Source organism: Budorcas taxicolor, chromosome 24 (assembly GCF_023091745.1).
Source record: "Budorcas taxicolor isolate Tak-1 chromosome 24, Takin1.1, whole genome shotgun sequence".
Lineage (NCBI taxonomy): Eukaryota > Metazoa > Chordata > Mammalia > Artiodactyla > Bovidae > Budorcas > Budorcas taxicolor.
This window is the reverse complement of record NC_068933.1, coordinates 14,644,490-14,664,947: the sequence shown is the minus strand read 5'-3', so window position 1 is coordinate 14,664,947 and position 20,458 is coordinate 14,644,490. Positions and strand designations below refer to the sequence as shown.

Genomic DNA, 20,458 nt, shown 5'->3' with positions numbered 1-20,458 from the left:
GCTTATTAAAGAAATACCTGTGTTGATACCTCCTGAGAGGAAGATGTCAGAGAAGGGATCCGTCTTTGCCTGTATCTGTCATTTGAAGAAAGAACCGATTTCAAAAACGTAATCCCACGTGCTTTCATTGCCTGAGTCACAGAACAAGCTTACTGTTCCCACGTTCACCTGCTGAACACACTGAACCTTGCATGACCACGTACTGGGGTTCAGAGGAGAAATACCACCTAATGGAGTCACCACCGCGTGTCAGGGACACATGACAAGGGAGATGGTCCACGGAGACTCTGGGGTTGAGATAGCTTGGTTTACTGAAAACTGACTTTTTGTTTTACCTTGCCAATAAACATATTTACCATAATGTCAATGTTGCCATTTTATTTTTTTTTTACATTAAAAAAATTTATTTTTAATTGGAGGATAATTGCTTTATAATGTTGTGTTGGCTTCTGCTACACAACAATGTGAATCAGCGATACGTATGCATATGTCCCCTCCCTCTTGAACCTTCCCTGCCAGCCCATCCACCCTCTAGGTTGTCACAGAGTACTGCGTTGACCTGCCTGTGTTATACAACAACTTCCCATTAGCTATCTATTTTACATATGATAATGTGTATGTTTCAATACTACTCTCTCAATTCGTCCCACCTCCTCCTTCCCCCTCTGTGTCCACAGGTTTGTTCCCTATGTCTGTGTCTCCATTCCTGACCTGCAAGTAGGTTCATCAGTACCATTTTTCTAGATTCCATATATATGCGTTAATACATGATACTTGTTTTTCTTTTTCTGATTTACTTCACGTGCTGCCATTTCAAAAGCACACAGCGATTATCCTCCAGAGGGTTACTAATTAATCTAGGTGTGGCTGGGGACAGCTGGATACCAGTATGTGGAATGGTAGTACCAGTGTTATCAGGCTGCCACTGCTGGCCCTTTGTTGTTTAGTTGCTCAGTCGTGTCCAACTCTTATGACACGAGGACTGTGGACTGTGGCCCACCAGGCTCCTCTGTCCCTGGGATTTTCCAGGCACTAATACTGGAGTGAGCTGCCATTTCCTCCTCTAGGGGACCTTCCCGACCCAAGGATCAAATCTGTGCCTCCAGCAAGTCTCCTGCATTGCAGACGAATTGCTTACTTTGTGTAGCATGAACTGATGGCTTTGCTCAGGGGCCATGGTCCTTAGAGGTTCCACTTTGTTTTTTTTTTTGCTATTTTACAGCATCCTGGAGCTCCAGATGGTCCCACTATCCTGAAATGATCAGTAGGCAGAAGGATAGGGTTTGCATATCAATGCGCAAATGTGTACAACACCCTCTAGATCTGAGCTGTCCACCAGCCACACGTGACTCCTGAGTGCTTGAAACGTGATTAGTCGGAACTGAGATGAGCTGAATGGGTGAAATACACAATGGATTTTGAACACCTAATAAAAGCAGTAAAATATCTCATTAATAATTCTGATATTGATTACGTGCTGAAATGACAATGCATGCTCAGCCACTTGGTCATGTCCAACTTTTTGCAACCCCATGGACTGTAGCCCGCCAGGCTACAGTCTGTCCATGGGATTTTCCAAGCAAGAATACTGGAGTGGGTTGCCATTTCCTTGGGGACATATTGGATTAAATAACATATATTATTAAAATTAATTTCTTCTATTTCTTTTTACATTTTTAATGTGGCTACTAGAAAATTTAGGCTTATGTAAGAAACTCAGATTATGTTGCACAGTTCTGTTCTTGGTGTCACGTTCAGTGAAGGCAGTGACTGTACCTATTTTTGCTCATCTAATTACCATTGTAACCACAGAATTCAACACACTAACATTGAAAAGGACTAAGATATTCAAGGAACAAATGAAAATATAAATTAACAAATAGACACTAGTTACTCATTTCTCTGAAGCCAAGAAGGATTTCCTCCCTGTCCTTACCTTAACCTAACACCTGAGAAGGAAATTGGATATTTGCAAACTTTATTTTTCAGCTTTGAATCTCCTGTCCTGAACTCCCCTAGTGTATGTCTGACTGCCATAAAAGGGAAATTTAACTTAACATCTCCAAAGTGGAATTTTTCTTCTTCTTTTTAACTTTTGGCTGCACTGCTCAGCATAGGAGGCTCTTTGTTCCCAGACCAGGGATTGAACTCTTGCCCCTGCACTGGAAGTGTGGAGCCCTAACCACTGGACCACCAGAGAAGTCCCCAAAGGATAATTTTTTTTTAATTTATTTTTTCTGTCAAAGTCATTTCTGCCAAAGTCCTTCTAGTCTCAATAAGTGGAACCATGACCCCCCAGTTGTTTATAGCAAAAACCTCATCAGTTTAAGTATTCTTATATCCCCCATTAATATCAGCCCAACTCTACCAATCAAGAAACAAGTTTTTATTGATTCTACTGCAAAACATATTCCAGAAACTCCACTTTCTCCATCACTGCTACCACTTTGGTACAAGCCACCTTGGTGTCTCACTGGTACTACTGTTCCTACTTGGTCCACGTGTTGCTGCCCCTGCTCCCAGAAACTCTGTGAACCATTGCTATCCTTCTGACAAAGACAAGGAAATGATTGCCCAATAAACTTGACTGTAAGAACATTTTAAAGGGCTTCCTATGTGGCTCACTAGTAAGGAAACTGCCTGCCAATGCAAGAGACCCAGGAGACAAGAATTCGATCCCTGGATCAGGAATATCCCCTGAAGGAGACAATGGCAACCTATTCCAGTATTCTTGCGGGGGCAGGGGTGGGGGGTAAGTGGTGGTGGGGGCTGAAATACCATGGACAGAGGAGCCTGAAGGGCTGCAGTCCGTGGGGTCATGAAGAGTTGGACAAGACTGAGCACACACACAAGAACAATTTAATATGTATTTAACAAACGTGCTTCAATCTATCAGACAAACTGGTGGATGGAAACAGTTGGGGCAGTCATCTAAATGTGTACCTGCCTTCAGTTAGGCTAGTCCAGACAGAAATTGACTCTGTTTATAAAGCTCTCCACAGATGTGGGATCCAGAGACAGGCAGGCCAAGGCTTTGCCCCCCTGTTTCCCCTTTTCCCCCAGCCTTCTCCCAGTGGTGGTACAATAGCCCTACAGCATCACTCTCCACCCCAGTGGTGTTGGGCTCACCTCACCATCCATGCTCCCCACTCAGAAGCAAGCAAAGCAGAACCCTCCCTTCCCACTTAGAACATACAAAACATACAAGTAGGCTTCCCCTGCTGGAACACAGATAAGATGAAGGAGAAATCAAACACTCGTGGAACATAAGTGAAAGTGTTAGTCGCTCAGTCAGAGTCATGTCTGACTCTTTGCGGCCCCATGGACTGTAGCCCACCAGGCTCCTCTGTCCATGGGATTCTCCAGGCAAGAATACTGGAGTAGGTAGCCATTCCCTTCTCCAGGGGATCTTTCTGACCCAAGGATTGAACTCAGATCTGCTGCACTGCCGGCTGATTCTTTATACCTTCTGAGCCACCAGGGAAGCCCCATGGAACTAAATCATGGGTTATTCATTGAGTTTGCACTGCTACAGAATTGCAGAGAAAATTAGCTTAAGGGAAGAGGGACATGCCGAGCAGAAATCTTTAACATGAATTTGGCTGTTCCTTTCCACAACAGAACAGGAACCTTCTGTGCTCATCTCTGCAATTAGACTAAGGCTCTCCATCTCCATGGCCTCCCTCCCCCAGACCCCAAATTTCAGCTTCTCCTGTGATGTGCTAGTGCTGTGTGCTAAGTCACTTCAGTCGTGTCTGGCTCTGTGCATCTGGCTCTGCTCTAACTCTGTTTGACTCCCTCTAGAGGCCTTACCTCCCAGCCTCTGTAGAGAGCACCTCGCTCCTCCTTTCATTCTCAATCCCCAATTTTTAGTTTTCTACTGTTTTAATTTTAATAGTCCATATTGCCACCTTACATTGCTATAGCTGTTTCTTTATTGTTGGCCCCCTCCCGGTTAGAATATAAGCTCTCATACGGTGAACAAGACTTTTCTTATTCACTGCTATTTCCCTGAAATCTACCTTGAGCAATGCCTGACACACAGAAAACATTCAATAAATATCTGTTGAATAAATCAATAAGTAGCTTAAATACCTTTTCCTAAAACCGAAGGCCTTTTATATGCATACTCCAATGTACCTTTAGAGTAACTAAGTCCTAGAACTTTAAAGGTAGAGTGGACCACATTAGAATTATCTTACCGACTCAGTATTCTTGCCTGAAAAATCCCATGGACAGAGGAGCCTGGTGGGCTACAGTCCGTGGGGTTGCAGAGAGTCAGACACAACTTAGCATAGGGCCTACCATACTCCAAACACACTTATTCCATCTGTGCATCCATCCATATCTATTTATGTCTCATCATCTATACACCTATCCATCTCTCTAAGTGCTTATTCAAAAATTAGATATAGAATTTTCTTTTTTTTAGGAATTACAGTTTTCTTCTAATAAGCAGAAAACACACTTTCAAACGTATTGTTTGAAGTATTCCTCTATTAGGTTGGCTGAGTGATCCCCGAGAGAAGAGAGAGCACAGTGTTTGGAAGACAGGGCTGTGGTTCATATTTAAATACTTTGAAAGGAGCTCTCTTGGGGATACATTTCATTTTGTCACCCTACGCTGACAGTGACAGTTACAGTGACATTCCAGGAATTTGTGGTTTGTCAGAGCAGTCGTGGTTGTGAATTGGGAGCTTTAGTTCTTTAAACCCTCTGGACTTTAAGTAAAGTGTATGTGTGGCTGGAAGGCTCAAATGGTGGACCTGCCAGGAATGCACCAGAGCAGAAATTCCTTAGGGAAAGCAGTGTATGCCACTGTTGCCCATTGAACTGGACAGCCCTCCATGTTTTCAGGTTGATCAAGGAACTGTTTCCTTGGCAAAACCCCACAGAAACATTATGTCTACTGTAAAAGCATTATTTCTTCTGTGAAAACAAAAGGACTGCAGGATTCATAATCTCCGAAGGAAATGGGCAATGAGGGGGAAGGCTTTATGAGTATCTACTGTTTAGAATGGAGACTATTTGACTTGCTTTAGTCATTAGAGTGAAGAGTGGAATTCCTTTCTCTTTCAATTGTAGTATTTTCCAACTTTATCTGTTTGCTCTTATACCTCTTTCTCTCCGGACCTAGAAAAAAAGTGTTTTCCTCTGCTAGAAGTTCTAACTGTTTTCAAAAACATTTGCCTCCCATCTCTCTTCCAACATCGAGATCTAACTCTACCAGTAAACCCTGTTCCCTATTTTATTTTCAATCTCTTCCATTTTTCTGGCTTCTGACTTGAAGCTTATAGGTTTGTACGTGCTCTAATCTCTTCCATCTTTACAAATGAAAGCTACAAACAAAATAAATATCCCTAAACTATGTTCGCCTTACTGAACATTTCTTTTCTCCTTTATGTTCTTAAATTGAGATATAATTGACATAAAACATTAGTTTCAGATTACAACGTAATTATTTGATATGTGTTATTGCGAAATGACCATCATGATTCCCCTCCCTGTATCCATGTCCTTGGGTAGTTTTTTCTCACGTGGATTTTTGACATGGTTATGCTTTGGCCAATGGAACAGCAGCAAACATGATGTAAACAGGGGTTTGAAAACCAATTTTCCCCTTTGTTGAGTTTAGAGAGCTTAGAGCCTTGAGACCACCGATTGAACACGCTTGAACTAGCTTACTGAAGTGGCCATGTGGAAGAGAACTAAGGCACCCCAGCAAATAGCCCGATGATCATCAAACCTGTGAGCAAGGCCATCCTCAGACCAGCCAGCCCCAGTTTATCCACCAGCTGACCAGCTGTAGGAGAGAGCCCAAGAGAAACCAACAGAGGAACTGCCCAGCTAAACCCAGCCCAAATGCCAAGCCACAGAATCATAAGCTAACGAACGATTGTTGTTTAAGCCACTTTAAGGTGATGTGCTATGAAAGCTCATCAATATAGGATGCATCTTCCAATTGAGAATGTCTTGCAGGTATAATGGGCAGCATTTGTTTTTTCAGGGACATATAAAGTAATGGCGCATCTTACAACTGATTGTGACTTAAGTTGAACAAAATACAGTGTGTGAGTGCATGCTTAGTTGCTCAGTTGTGTCCGACTTTTTGCGACCCTTTGGACTGTAGCCTGCCAGGCTCCTCTGTCCATGGGATTCTCCAGGCAAGAATACTGGAGTGGATTGCCATTTCCTTCTCCAGGGACCGTCCTGAGCCAGGGATCAAACCCCTGTTTCCTGCTCTACAGGTGAATTCTTCACTGCTGAGCAATCAGGAAAGCCTGTAATCCAGTTTGATTGATATCCTTATTAGGAGAAATCTGAACACAGGCATTTAACGGAGGGAAAGTCATACAAGGAGACACAGGGAGAAGACAGCTATTCCCAAGGCAAAATGAGAGGGCTGGAACAGATTCTCTCTACACAGCCTGCAGAGAGAACCAACTCAGCTAACACCTTGATCTTGAACATCTAGCCTCCAGAACTGTTGCTGTTCAGTTGCTCAGTCGTGTCCGACTCTTTGTGACCCCACAGACTGTAGCACACCAGGCTTCCCTTGTCCATTACCAACTCCCGGAGTTTACTCAAACTCATGTCCATCAAGTCGGTGATGCTATCCAACCATCTCATCCTCTGTCGTACCCTTCTCCTCCTTCCTTCAATCCTTCCCAGCATCAGGGTCTTTTCCAATCAGTCAGTTCTTCGCATCAGGTGGCCAAAATATTGGAGTTTCAACTTCAGCCTCAGTCCTTCCAATGAATATTCAGGACTGTTTTCCTGTAGGATGGACTGGTTTGGATCTCCTTGCAGTCTAAGGGACTCTCAAGAGTCTTCTCCAACACCACAGTTCAAAAGCATTAAATCTTCAGCACTCAGCTTTGTTTATAGTCCAACTCTCACACCCATACATGACTACCTGAAAAACTATAGCTTTGACTAAGCGGACCTTTGTTGGAAAAGTAATGTCTCTGCTTTTTAATATGCTGTCTAGGTTGGTCATAACTTTTCTTCTGAGGAGCAAGCATCTTCTAATTTCATGGCTGCAGTCACCATCTGCGGTGATTTTGGAGCCCAAGAAAATAAAGTCTGTCATTGTTTCCATGGTTTCCCCATCTATTTGCCATGAAGTGATGAGACTGGATGCCAGGATCTTCACTTTTTGAATGTTGAGTTTTAAGCCAGCTTTTTTACTCTCCTCTTTCATCTTCATCAAAAGGCTCTTTAGTTTCTCTTCACTTTCTGCCATAAGGGTGGTGTCATCTGCATATCTGAGGTTATTGATATTTCTCTCGGCAATCTTCATTCCAGCTTGTGATTCTTCCAGCTTGACATTCTGTATGATGTACTATGCATAGAAGTTAAATAAGCAGGGTGACAATATACAGCCTTGACGTACTCCTTTCCCAATTTAGAACCAATCTGTTGTTCCATGTCCAGTTCTAAGTGTTGCTTCTTGACCTGCATACAGGTTTCTCAGGAGGCAGGTGAGATGGTCTGGTATTCCCATTTCTTTAAGAATTGTCCACAGTTTGTTGTGATCTACACAAAGACTTTAGAGTAGTCAATGATGCAGAAGTAGATGTTTTTCTGGAACTCTCTTGCTTTTTTGATGATCCAATGGATGTTGGCAATTTGATCTCTGGTTCCTCTGCCTTTCCTAAATCCAGCTTGCACATCTGTAAGTTCTCAGTTCACTTACTGTTGAAGCCTAGCTTGAAGGATTTTGAGCATTACCTTGCTTGATGTGAGATGAGTGCAGTTGTGCGGTAGTTTGAGCATTCTTTGGCATTGCCTTTCTTTGGGACTGGAATGAAAACTGACCTTTTCTAGTCCCATGGCCACTGCAGAGGTTTCCATATTTGCTGGCATATTGAGTGTGGTACTTTAACAGCATCATCTTTTAGGATCTGAAATAGCTCAGCTGGAATTTCATCACCTCCACTAGCTTTGTTCATAGTGATAGTTCCTAAGGCTCACTTGACTTCGTATTCCAGGATGACTGGCTCTAGGTAAGTGATCTCACCATCGTGGTTATCCAGGTCATTAAGATCTTTTTTGTATGGTTCTCCAGAACTGTAAGATAATACATTTCTGTTGTTTAACTCACCCAGTTTGTGGCACCCTGTTATGGCTGCCCTGGCAAACTAGTATACCACAGACCTTGGGAAGCATCTGAAGAGGCACCGGGCCTGGAGGACTGGCTGGAGCAGTCGGAGGGGGTGGGTGGGAAAGAGGGACTGAAATGATGGAACCACAGGTGAGAAGGAGAGCTGGACAGAGGTCTAAATCCAGGATTAGCCAAGTGGAAATGAGTAAAAACGAAAGTGGAGCCCATTGTTAGTTTTAAATGGAGAGTCCAGAGCTAGCAGATCTAACTGGAGAAGAGAGCCTAGGAGAAGCGAGCTGTTGCAGAGGCTGCTGGAGTGTGGGCTGCCTCACCATCGCTGTATCACGTGCAGGAGATGAGTGCTGCTGCCACAGCAGATGCTCTGAGCCAGTGAGAGGGGCCCAGGAGAAGTCCTTAGGGCATCATCATGGCCTCGATCTGAGTGCTTGAGGCCTCAGCCAGCACAAGTTCACCTGAGCAGAAGAACCTGTACACTTCCCCTGACTATTATGGATGCACTCTGGAAGCAGACCGCCTAAATTCCCACATAATTTTGCCTTCCCTAGCATTCAACCTCTCTGGGCCTCATCTGTGAAAAGGGAATAGAGACTGCATCCACTTCAGAAGGTTATGATGAAGATTCAATAAGATAATGGGTGTGAAATATTTCAGTAGAGGTTATCTGTCATTATTAGAGGCATTTATTCTAATTCTCATGCCTCCAATTCAAAGCAGTACTAGACAAGAGTCCTCTATCCACCATCGGGCACAAGTGCCACTGTAACTAGAACCCTGGTATTAGAGGTTAAGGCTACTGGCAGGCCTCAGGAGCTAAGAGGAAAAATACCATTTGGACCAGGAGCCTGAAAAAAACTGCGCTGGGCTCTGGAAGGCCCCAGTGGACATCGCATGCACAGAGACAGAAGCCCTCAAAACCGCATGGCCAGGGCTGAGCCGCGAACGGGCCCTCAGAACTTGGCAGGGGGGCACTGTCCTTGAGTGGTGTCGAGCCTGTGCTCTGATCCAACTATCCTGAGGCTCATCTGTCCTGTTGGTCTTATGTCCAGCGCTCTGCAGAAGTCCAGAACAGGGCCTTTCCCGGCCAGGGACTGTGGCGAAACCGCATGGGGGCGGGGGAGGGGGTGGTGGATGGGGAGGTGAAACCAGGTTAAAAGGATCATGCAAGTTCTCTGCCAAAGCCAATAGGAAAGGAAAGCCCTCAGGACGTCCAGGGAGCCTCCCGGCAAAAGCCTCCGCCCCCAAGGAGTCAGAGGGCCTGTGGTTGAAGGTGGAAGACGCGAAAGGGCGTCTCCCGGCCCGCCCTCCGGCACTGCAGACTTCTGGGCTGAGCCACCACAATTTACTCTTTGCCCTTCCTTGGACTCCTTGTGAAATCCAGGGCAGTCAGGACGCCTGGAGATGCGTTCGTCCCCCGCGGTGCCCCAAGGTTCCACCAGCCGCCGGGCACGCGCTCGACCGGACCGCAGGGCGGGCGTGCGGCGGGGGAGTGGGGCCCAGGCGGGGAGGGGCGGGCCGGGGGCGGGGCGGGGCGGGGCCGGAGGCGGGGCGGGCGGGGCCCGCGCTCTGGCCTCAGCCCGGCTCCTAGGCTGCAGCGAGCGGCTGGAGCGCAGCCAGCTCTCGGAAGCGGCGGCGGCGCCCTTAAATAGCATCCGGACCCAGCCTGGGCCGGCAGTGGGCTGCAGTGACAGCCGGCGGCGGACGGCCGGGCCTGCGGAGGAGGTGAGTGCTCCTTCTAGCGGGGGGGAGCCGCATCCGTACCTGCTGCGGCGCCGCCCGGGTCTCGGCGGGGGCTCGGGTCTAAGGCTGCCCCGCCGGCCGGAGCCCGGGAGGTGGCGGCCGCAACGGAGACGCGAGAACCCGCCCTCGGATCGCAGCGACGTTCCTCTTTTCCGGCCTCTGCCCGGCGGCTCCCCGAGTTCCCTCCGCCGCGGAGGCCTCCAAGCCGCCCGATCCGCCGCTGCTTCCTGTGCAAGAGAGCCGGCGATGCCCGCCCGCCTCTCCCCCCGGCGGCGCGGGCGCTGGGCTGGTGCACGGCGGGGTGCGGGTGACGCGCGCCGCGGATCCGGGTCCTTGTTTGTGTGGCGGCGGGGACCGCCCAGCGGGAAGCCGGACCCGGAGCTGCAGATTCGGGGCGATGATCGCCGCGGGGCCGTGTCGATGCTCTCTGGGTCGCGGCCTCCCTCTTGCCCCTCCGAGGCGGGTTGGGGGCATGCTCGGATCGTGCGTGGAAGCATCAGAGCCTCCGCGTGAAGGGTGGTCCCTGCGCGCCCGCGGGAGGGTCAAAGGCAGCATCCGAAGCCGGTGGCCACATGTGGAAATTCTCGCGGTGCCTGCAGAGGAGTGCCACAGCTGCTGTACATGGCCGTGATGAAGTCTTTTTAAAGAGCCTGGCATGTTTTGAAATTAGGAAGTAAAAATCATGATATCTATCTCCTTGCCGCCTAGACGGAGCGTGGTGGTAGGTGACTTGAATGAACACGTGGACGAGAACACAGAGACAGATGCTCCTCTTAATCGGTGTGTTAGGCTAGAATTTGCAAACCCCTTCCCCACCCTACCCACTTTCAAGGTTATGGAGCTTAATTAATACCGTTATAATAGTGCCCTTGCCTTTGAAATTTCTAACATTTAAGCTTCTTGTTGGTGCAGGTGTATGTAAAGTGCCCCAACTTAATATCCGTTTATTTTTTACCTTGGCTTAGCATGAGAGAAACTGGTTAATTTCATAGTTTCTGACAAATTTCAGCTGTGATTATTATCTCCTAAACAATTAATTGCTTAACACTTACAAACTAAAAGCTAGTGGGTACCTCTGTCTTGATTCAGCTTTTTCAGACTGAGGTGGCAGGTTGAATTGGCTTAAAACTTAAGATTTGAGTTGATTGTCTGGTTGGATGGGCTTGAGAAGGTGGGACCTTTAAAGTAACCTTCCCTTCCCATCAGTGTGGAGCCAAGTCCTGGGAAATGTTCATTCTTGTTCTGATTCAACTGGGAGAATCCCTTCTCAGGCTGAAACTTGACTCCTCATGTGGGAACAGGTGCATTAGACTAAAGTCTTTCAGAAACTAAAATTCTGTGACTGAAAAAAGCAAACCCTGAAGAGTAACCCACTTCATATCTCCCTCTCTCACTTCAGATAGACACATCATAGACCATGTGTTATAGACCTGTTTTCTGCATTTGCTGTAAATGGAACAGACTTTTAAAATCACCCTTCTCTCACAGTTATTAGCATGTTGACCTATTTCCTTCCTGTTTCTGTTAAGCATAGTTTGGCAGTATTTTTTATTATTGTGGGCAACCTGACTAAAAAGAATCTCTGGGCTTTTAAATTTGGGGCATTTAAGAGAATGATACTTGTGACAAATGCAGGTAAAGAAAGGTCTCTATTTATATCATACAGGTTGAGTTCTCATAACTATCACAGCTTTTGGTTGAGCTTTGGTATAGCTGACTGTGTACCCGCATGCCACAGTGTCCTCCTTGACGTCCAGGGCAGGCTGCATCTTTGGTTTTGATGTAGCTATCTTGTGGAAGTTTGGAGGAGGGGGTGGGGAAAGATTGTTGTTTTGTCTTCACAGCTGGGGATTTCTCCTCTCTCCCTTCAAGTTTCACTTTTCTGAAAAAGAGCATGACTGTAGGAATAAGTAGTCATTTCTAGACGTGATGTTCAGTAACCTTGAAGGGACAGAATAACTTTGTTTCTGAATTTTTTGTGCAAATTTACCACCTATGTCCTATGTTCTTTTGCGTTTACTCTCATAACCTAATGCTGTCAATGGTGACAGAATTAATCATGCTTTGTGAACAGATTTGTTTGGATGATGCAATGGTTTAGGCTCCTGTGTTCGAAAATACAAAGGAATATCCCTTAAGGCAGCTCAGAGCTGTAGGTACTCGAAGTCCCCTTCAAGCTCTGCTTTCTGACAGGCCATGGCCAGTAAGGAGAGAGATCAGAGGTGCCAGTTTTTGTTGAAGGTTAGCTGTTCAACTTGGTGTTCAGACAAACACATTAGAGTCACTTCGCTTTGACACTCATTCCTGGAGATCAAGTCTCAGTGAACAGAGCTAATCTGAAGCTGCCAGCGGTTGAGTTTGAGTTTCAATGTTCTAGTCCTAACAGGAGCTTTGGGGAACTTTTAAACAAATACATAGCTGGACTTGATGAACTAGAACGTGGAGGCAGGCTCACCAGTGCTTGTGTGCCCAGCTCCATGTCATTTCCTCTCCCATTGGTCACCTAAAATGCTGAATGCGAACTCTTTAAGAATTCCTAATTTGTGAAGCTTGAGATGATACATAATTTGTACCACAGAGACAGGAGAAACTGGTCACTTTATCTGTGTCATCTTCATCTGTCTGCTTTTTCACACACACATTTAGAAGTTCTTCACCGTGAGCTCCCCTGATAGCTCAGTTGGTAAAGAATCTGCCTGCTAATGCAAGAGACCCTGGTTTGATTCCTGGGTCAGGAAGATCCCCTGGAGAAGGGAAAAGCTACCCACGCCAGTATTCTGGCCTGGGTCGCAAAGAGTCGGATACAACTGAGTGACTTTGACTTTTCACTTTCACTGTGTTGGAGAGGACACAGTTATTAGTGGTCGCTTTTATAGAATCAAGAGGGGAGGGTGAAATAGGAAGGATCCTTCCCAGAAATTTGGCCAGCTTGGAGGGATGGCACATTCTTTGGCCAAAAACTTAGCTGGAGGTGAGGACTCTGCTCCCCTGTGCTTTCTTCTGCCAAAGAATACATTCAGTTGGAGGCCAGTTCTGTCCCATGTCTAAGGTTTCAGGACTGGTGGCTCCATGTAGTTGTCTAGTTGTAAATAAAAATTTGAAAGCTGTCTAATAGCTAACTCAAAAACCATTTGCCTCAGAAAAGCTATATGAGTAAAATTGTGTATTTATATAAATACAGTATATAATTATGTGGTGTATAATTTATATAACATATCCATTTAATATTATAATAGAAATCTATACTTGTTATGGAAAATTGAGAACCATAAAAAATAAATCTAGGAGTTCCCTGGTGGCTTAGTGGTTTAGGATTCTGTGCTTTCACTGCTGTGGCCTGGGTTCAGTCCCTGGTTGAAGAACTAGATCCTACAGGCTGCTTTTGCTTTTGCATTGAAGATAATATTTTTGCTCATTTGACTTTAATGACCTAAGGTATATTGTGGACACTTTCTCCACGTTGTTATATACTCTTGAAAAAAATGAGTTTTGAAGATGACTGTCTTACATAGTTCATGCAATGTGTCATAAATTATTTACCTTTCCCCTATTATTGGACATTTAGAAAAGTTTACTAAATATCTTATATATTTCAGTATGTCTTTTTTTTCTTTAAGTTAGGGAATATTCTGCTTTAAAGGGGCTTCCCTGGTGGCTCAGATGGTGAAGAATCTGCCTGCTAATGCAAGAGACCCAGGTTTGATCCCTGGGTTGGGAAGATCCCCTGGAGAAGGGAAAGGCTACCCACTCCAGTATTCTGGCCTGGAGAATCCCAAGGACAGAGGAGCCACAGTCCATGGGGTTGCAAAGAGTTGGTCATGACCGAGCAACTAACACTTTCACTTTCACTGCTTTAAAACTGTTGAAACTGACCATGATTTGGAAATTATTTTTTATTACTGGATGGTTTTAATGAACCATGGGTTCATGTGTTTTAGTCAAAAACTGTTGAAATAAGGATTCATGCTCTGGAAAGATAAGTGGAAAGAAGTTAGGGCACCACAGGGGGAAGTGTGGGCTGCCTTTTAGACCATTTCCTCACTTGGGAGGGACTTCTGATAAATGTATTATCTGTCCATTGGCACACTTACTTGGCTGCTATAGAAATTGGCACTTTCCCCACAGGTTTGTTGTGGGGGAAATGTCCATATACATAAGGCCAAAATGCCCTGGGTACTATTTTTTCTTTTGTTAACCAGAGTAAATAGAAAGTTGCTACAGGAGCTCCTCTCCCACCAGGCTCAGCTGTCAACTAGGAAGCAGGGCAGTGTAGCTAAGCGAATAGGATGAAGGGTCATACAGCCAACAGCACCAGGCGCTGCTCTCGGCGCTTCAGAGCTGTTAACCCAGTTCATCGTCCCAGCTACCCTGTAAAGCAGTCCTACATATATCCATACCTGATGAAAGGTAAAAAGGAACAGACACAGATAAAGTCTCTCAGACCAGGGTTTGAACCTCAGCAGTCCGGTTTCAGAGCCAGAGCGCCTACTGGCTCGGCTCTTCTTCTCGAACTTGAAGGGATCTTAGTCTAAGGGGGCGCCCTGGAAAGTTCCAGGTTATCCAGCTGGTGGCAAGACTGAGGACAGAGCTGGTTCTTCCCTGGCCTTGCTCCTTTGCTGTCCCCTGTCCTGTTCACACGTTGTCTTCACCATCAGCAGGCTGAAACGGAGACAGATTTTGATTCCGTTCCTTTTGGCCAGTGAGATCACCTGCTACACAGCTGTGACTTTTTTAGAGAATTAGAGAGCAAAAGGCTTTGCCTGCCCTAGAAGTTGCTCCTGTTCTAGATTGTGCTGGAAACCTTTAAATATCTTGCAGGGTTTGAAGGCACAGAGATATTGTCTATCAGTTGTGGCCCCCTTTCCCCCAAGACAATTTTAGGCAGAACCCCAGTATATGAAATAAATAAAAGCAGGGCTGCCATGGTTGAAGGAGGGCAGGGTGGGAGTCCCAGGTCACATAAACTGGAGATACAGTTGGTTCCTGGCCTTGGAGACACTCCAGCACCCCCCTGGCTCAGGGACCCTAACTCACTCATCACCTGACATAGTACCTGGTGCCCAGGGGCGGAGTGACTTCCCAAGGTTGCATAAACTGTGTTCCCCTCAGGCCGTGACGCATGGTGGAGTTTGCCTGTTGGAGGAATGGCTGGACCTTGGTGTCATCCTTGACCTGCGCCCTGAGACCCAGCCAGTCAGCATTTTCCGTTATTCTGTACCATGCTGCCCAGCACACGTGCATTTCCTCCTTTTCTTGTCCAGGTCGCCACCCTCATCCACAGTCTGTCACCTGTAGTTTAGAAAACAAGGGTACTTAGTTAAAAAAAAAATGATGGTGACACTTCCTAACACAGAGTTCTGATCAAATCCCTCCTCTGCCCAGAAGCCTCCCAGGGTCCCTCTGGAAGGCCCCAAGTCTTTGGGTAGCTTGGCTCTTGGGGGCTTCTGGAATCCAGTTCGAACCTGCTGTCTCCCGTGAGTCTGCCAAACAGCCACATGCTGGGACTTTTGGAAAGAGACTCTGGTGGCACAGGGTTGAACCAAGGCCTCTGCACCCATGACTACTCTGTACGTGAGCACTGTCTGTCACCTGACCCACCTTCCTGTGTCCCGGGTGAGCCTCCCTGGCATGACCCCCCACCCCCCGGCTGCAGTGATATCCTGGTCCCTGCCTCCTTGCTCATGCCCCTGCTTTTCAGAGGCCCTTTTCCTGGAGTGACCCTCACCATCCTCAGACTCCATATCACTCACTGGAACCCTCAGCCGACAAGAGCTGGTGGTTAAAATGTTGAGACAGTCACATTCTGGTTAGAAAAGAGCTGCTACCCTGAGCACCCGGCCCTCATTCAGAAACCAAAGGGGTAATGCCGGGCCGGCGGAGGCTGTCCTGAACCCTGTTCTGGTGGTTGGCCTACTTCTGTTCCAGTTGTTTGATGCCTAGGTGCACTGGTTCTTCAGTTTCTGAGTGGCAAGCACCCCACCCCTCTCACCCTTCCTTTGCCTCTTCGTATGTGCTTAGCTTAGTCCCCCCAGATAGGCCCCCAGCCACATACTCAGCTCTGCATTTAGCAGACCTGATCACTGTCATTTCTGTGTCTTCAGTAGCATTTAACACAGGACCTGACTGCTTGTAAGTACTTAATAATCATCTGATGACTGACGGAGGCCAGTCATCCATTCAGATGGACAATTATCCCATAAATGCTGTCACTGATAAGAATGTACATTCCATTGTTCAAGGTTTGTATATTATAATCCATGCAAGGCTCAGATCTTATAGCTGACATCAAGCCATTGAAAATCCCCAGACCAAAGCCTGTGCTTTCCCGGGGTTGAACTTGGCAAGCCAGAGGGCGTCTGAGGTCTCTCCGGGGGTAGTTTGTTATATTTGAGCAACAGGTGGCTATGGGCTTCACAGGAAGAAGATCAATGTCAAGTTCTAGACAATGTTACGTAACTGTACTGTAGCCTTCATTTACCTGGTATTCCTACCAAAAATCCTACCTTGTTTCTGTGTGGATGGTGAAATTGTCAGATAGCTGTTTGTTCCTCCTCTAAGACAGTTAGCCACGCTGTGCCTCAAGCAAGCCTTGGAGGTGCCCCAGATGGAGCAGGGACCTTGCTGTCAGGCAGTCCAGCCAACCACCTCATGGGGGAGGGACCTGCAGTCAGAGGGTACGCCAGGCAGCTTGAGCAGCCTAGATGCCAGAGATGGTGCTAGGCTGTTTTCCCTCCTGACATGAGTCAGCGACCAATGCCTCAGACTTCAGGGCCTCTTGGGAGGGCACGTAGGGGCTCCAGCTATGGGGTCTGAGACAGACCACCGCTGATGAGCCAGCCCCTTTGCCTGCCAGGGGCCTTGCCTGGGACACTTGGCCTCTGCACTGACCTGGGTGCCCATGACCCTCACTGTTGTGCCCTCCCCAACATTCTTCTTTCCATCACGGGGCCTTGCAGGGTATTTTTGTCTCCCTCCTGGATGGCAAGTCCATGGGCAGCCTGGGCGGGCACCGTTAGCCCACGTCCTGGGTGTGGCGGGCTTCTTTCTGCAGGTGCTCCAGTGAGCAGTTGCATTTATTGCCGCCCATAATCGGGAACTGACCGAGACTCTTGGCAGGCAGGTGACACAGAGGAGGAACACTGGTCTCCAAGATCGGGGGCACTGCCCACCCTCCGTTGTGGGGTAGACCGTCTATTAGGGTGCAGGTGGATGTGTTACAGCTTACGTAGATGTTTATTTTTCAGCTTTCTTTTCAAATTCATAATTTTGTTCATAACATCCAGAAAATATTTGTATATAGTTTATAAATAAGTGCATCTACACATTAGGGGTATATTTATGTATGCTTTTTGATGCATTATCAAAAGTTTCAAGAGCCAGAAAAGTAACTCCTTCTCTGCCAGCAGTGTGGCAAGATCCTTCCAAGTGCCATTTTTAAAATGAGAGAATTTGTTAGTGAAGGGAGACTAGACAGTGCTTTGTGACACTGGGTTGTGATTCATGTCAAATTGGTCTCTGACTTTAGGAGAGCCGGGTTAAGTCTGGAAGATGTTTTGCCTTTGGACCCAAGACGTGGCAGGGTAGAAAGAAGTGTCCTTAGGACAAGGATTTTATTTTATCCACTCGCGTGCCCCCTGCATCTGTGCTAAGTTGCTTCAGTAGTGTCTGACTCTGTGTGATCCCGTGGACTTTAGCCCGCTGGGCTCCCCTGTTCATGGGGATTCTCCAGGCCAGAATACTGGAGTGGGTTTCCAGGCCCTCCTCCAGGGGATCTTCCTGACCCAGGGATGGAGACATCTCTTCCGTCTCCTGCATTGGCAGGCAGGTTCTTTCCCACTGCTGCTGCTGCTAAGTCACTTCAGTCGTGTCCGACTCTGTGCGACCCCATAGACGGCAGCCCACCAGGCTCCTCCGTCCCTGGGATTCTCCAGGCAAGAACACTGGAGTGGGTTGCCATTTCCTTCTCCAATGCATGCATGCATTCTAAGTGGCTTTAGTCGTGTCCAACTCTGTGCAACCCTATGGACAGCAGCTCTCCAGGCTCCTCTGGCCACAGGATTCTCTAGGCAAGAACACTGGAATGAGTTGCCATTTCCTTCTCCTCTAGCTCCCTAAATATTCTCGGTGTCTATATATGTACTTTTTTTTGCATGTGAATTAAATATGCTGGATTGGCCACTTCAAATCAATGTTTGTGTTGGCTTTCTTTGTTTAAACCTTTGGTTAGTGGCAGGTGGCCGTGTATGTGCCAGTCTTAATCTTCTTAGAACCAAGTCCCCAAAGCTGTAGAATCATAGAGCTAAAATGGGCCTCAGAAGTGTCACCTGAATGATAGGATGTTTGGGATTTGCTTTTGTTTTTTAAGAAACAGATATAGAATGAAACAACACTGACAAGGTGTCGATCGTTATTGAAACCGAAGCTGGGATTATTATGGGTACATGGTGGCTTCTTGTACTACCCTATATACTTTTGAATAGATTTGGAAGTTTTCATAATAAGAATGTAAAGAAAGCATAAGTGGGAAATAGAGACCCAAAACTAGCACTTGCTTGTTCCAAGGAGGCCAGATTGGACAATCTCTTTTTTTTTTTTCCCCCTTCCTTCTTTTAAACACTGGGGCATTATTCTATAACTCTCTGCAACTGGTTGGATTTGTTTTGTCTTTAGCTTCCCCAGGGCTAATCACCTTTTCTTATAGTTACCTGAACTCTGGGTGTAACCCTAGCTGCCAAGGGCTCCCTCATCTCTCCACCCACAATGAGCCAAATCCTCCTTAACCTTTTCTCATGTCTCTCCCACTCCAGCACCACGGAGGGCATCCCTGGGGCTGAAATCTCTCAACACTCAAAAGTGGATTTCTTCCAAGCCTGAGAGTAGCTGGCCTCGCTCTGTCTCTGGGTCAAAGTCTGACTTTTATTCAGTTTTCCACTCACTCCTGCTCTGTTAGCCGTTTTTTGGTTGTATCCATCCCTGTGAAACCCTGCTCTATTTTGAGAGGTGTGAGTAACTCTACCCAACCATGTGTCCCCTTAGCCTTCTTCTCCAGGTCACTGCTATTTGATCCCCACGACCTCTGGGGGCAGCAAGGACTGGGCTGCTTCCTATGTGGCTCTTGCAGCTAGCCGATGCCCAGCCTGCGGCCTGCCCAGGGTGCTCTCCTGGGAGAGAGGAGTGTCCGGGCTTCTGGTATATGTCACCAACGTCTTTAACCCACCCGCCACCCCGGTGAATCCCAGCACAGGTAGGGCCTCGGTGTTTGCTCACCCCTGCCTGCCTTTGCCTGTTCCTATCTGGCTCCTGGCTCACTGGACTGACCTCCCTTTGCGTTCCAGCCCATACACAGTGCTTTCTTGCCTGTCTGGCTCCTGGAGCCAGGGCCCTGGATAGTTTGGTTCTCTCCCGCAGATGCGTTAACTCTTAAAGGTTAGGACAGACGGTGAGAGCTTAGACATGTCTTTTCTGGGAGGGGCTTTCACCCCATCTGTCATACTGTGGGAAGGGCAGTTTACCACCTGGGACCCTTTCTGGAGCAGGTGAGAAAAGCATAAATACAGGAGGAAAGGAACTGACCTGAGCTAGTTATAGCTTCTTTATCTTGAAAAATTAAAAACACACACACACACACACACAGAAAAGTACAAAGAATAATAAAACCATAAAGCAGACCCCCCATAGAACTGATGGTTTTTAACAATGGGCTGTTTCCTTTAGAAGTTTTCTTTATATACATCCCGCTGTCACCCAGAGTTTCTGGGTGGGTGGGATCCTGTTATTTGGTACTGAATGCCAGGACTGTGTGGCCAGCTTGGGCCTCTTTTAGCATCGTCTCGGAGATGCGGTGTGGTATGTTGGTGACAGAAGGGATGAATCTTCCCTTGTTCCCCCTTTCTCCCTGCCGCCCCACCCCCCGCCACCCCAGCCCACCCTGGCAGCAGGGGGCATCGGCTCAGGGTTTTGCAGCTCATGGGCACGGCCAGTCCCTGGACAGAGAGCTCTGTGCACGTGGGTCTCACGTTCTTTCCTGATTCTCTTCTGCCTCCTCCCGTAGCTGCTACTGGAAGTTACATACTAGCTTTGGACAGAGCATCTGAGGGGACCCCAGGACTTTGGTCCCTTCTCTGTGTGCAGTTCCTCGAACAAATGGACCTCCTCCTTGCAGTCCTGAGGCCTTCAGAGGAGGGCCCCTGCCAGCTGGGTCCAGCCCTGGCCGTTGTGGAAGGACTTTGGTCCTGTTTCCTGTTTAATTGTTCTCCCCTTCTCTTGGGAGCCTCCTGCCTCGGGGTTTACTTTGTGGTTTCTTGCTGGCCAGGGAAGCAGAGAGGCTTTTCTTCCCGGAGGAATTTTCCTTCTTCTGCAGCTGTGGTCATAACAGGCTCTCCTTGTATTGCCTGACTGCCCCAGACCACGGTGTCATGGGCTGTGACGTGCAGACCCACAGACGTAATGAGAGCCCTTCTGTGCACAGATCAGCTGAAACCACACGCCTGTCAGACCCGCTCGTGAGCGGGGAGCTTGGCCCGCAGGAGCCTCTTCTGCCGTGGTTCTTGCAGAAGCCTTGGGTCAGCCTAACAGCCTCCCGGTCTCCAGCCG

General features: G+C 47.4%; 1 protein-coding gene across 2 annotated transcripts in view; it reads left to right on the top strand.

The window, feature by feature from the left end:
- The first annotated feature begins 9,801 nt into the window (after window positions 1-9,801).
- ACSL1 (acyl-CoA synthetase long chain family member 1) overlaps window positions 9,802-20,458 on the top strand; it is a 65,557-nt gene continuing 54,900 nt past the window's right edge. The window contains exon 1 of one of the 2 annotated variants that reach the window (XM_052661547.1): window positions 9,802-9,847. Coding sequence is in view for 1 of the 2 variants with exons in the window: in XM_052661546.1 (XP_052517506.1) it covers window positions 10,600-10,645 (46 nt within the window). In the remaining variant the exon portion in view is untranslated. Of the gene's footprint in view, window positions 9,848-10,584; window positions 10,646-20,458 lie in introns of those variants that run through there. The other variant, XM_052661546.1, reaches the window with a different exon arrangement.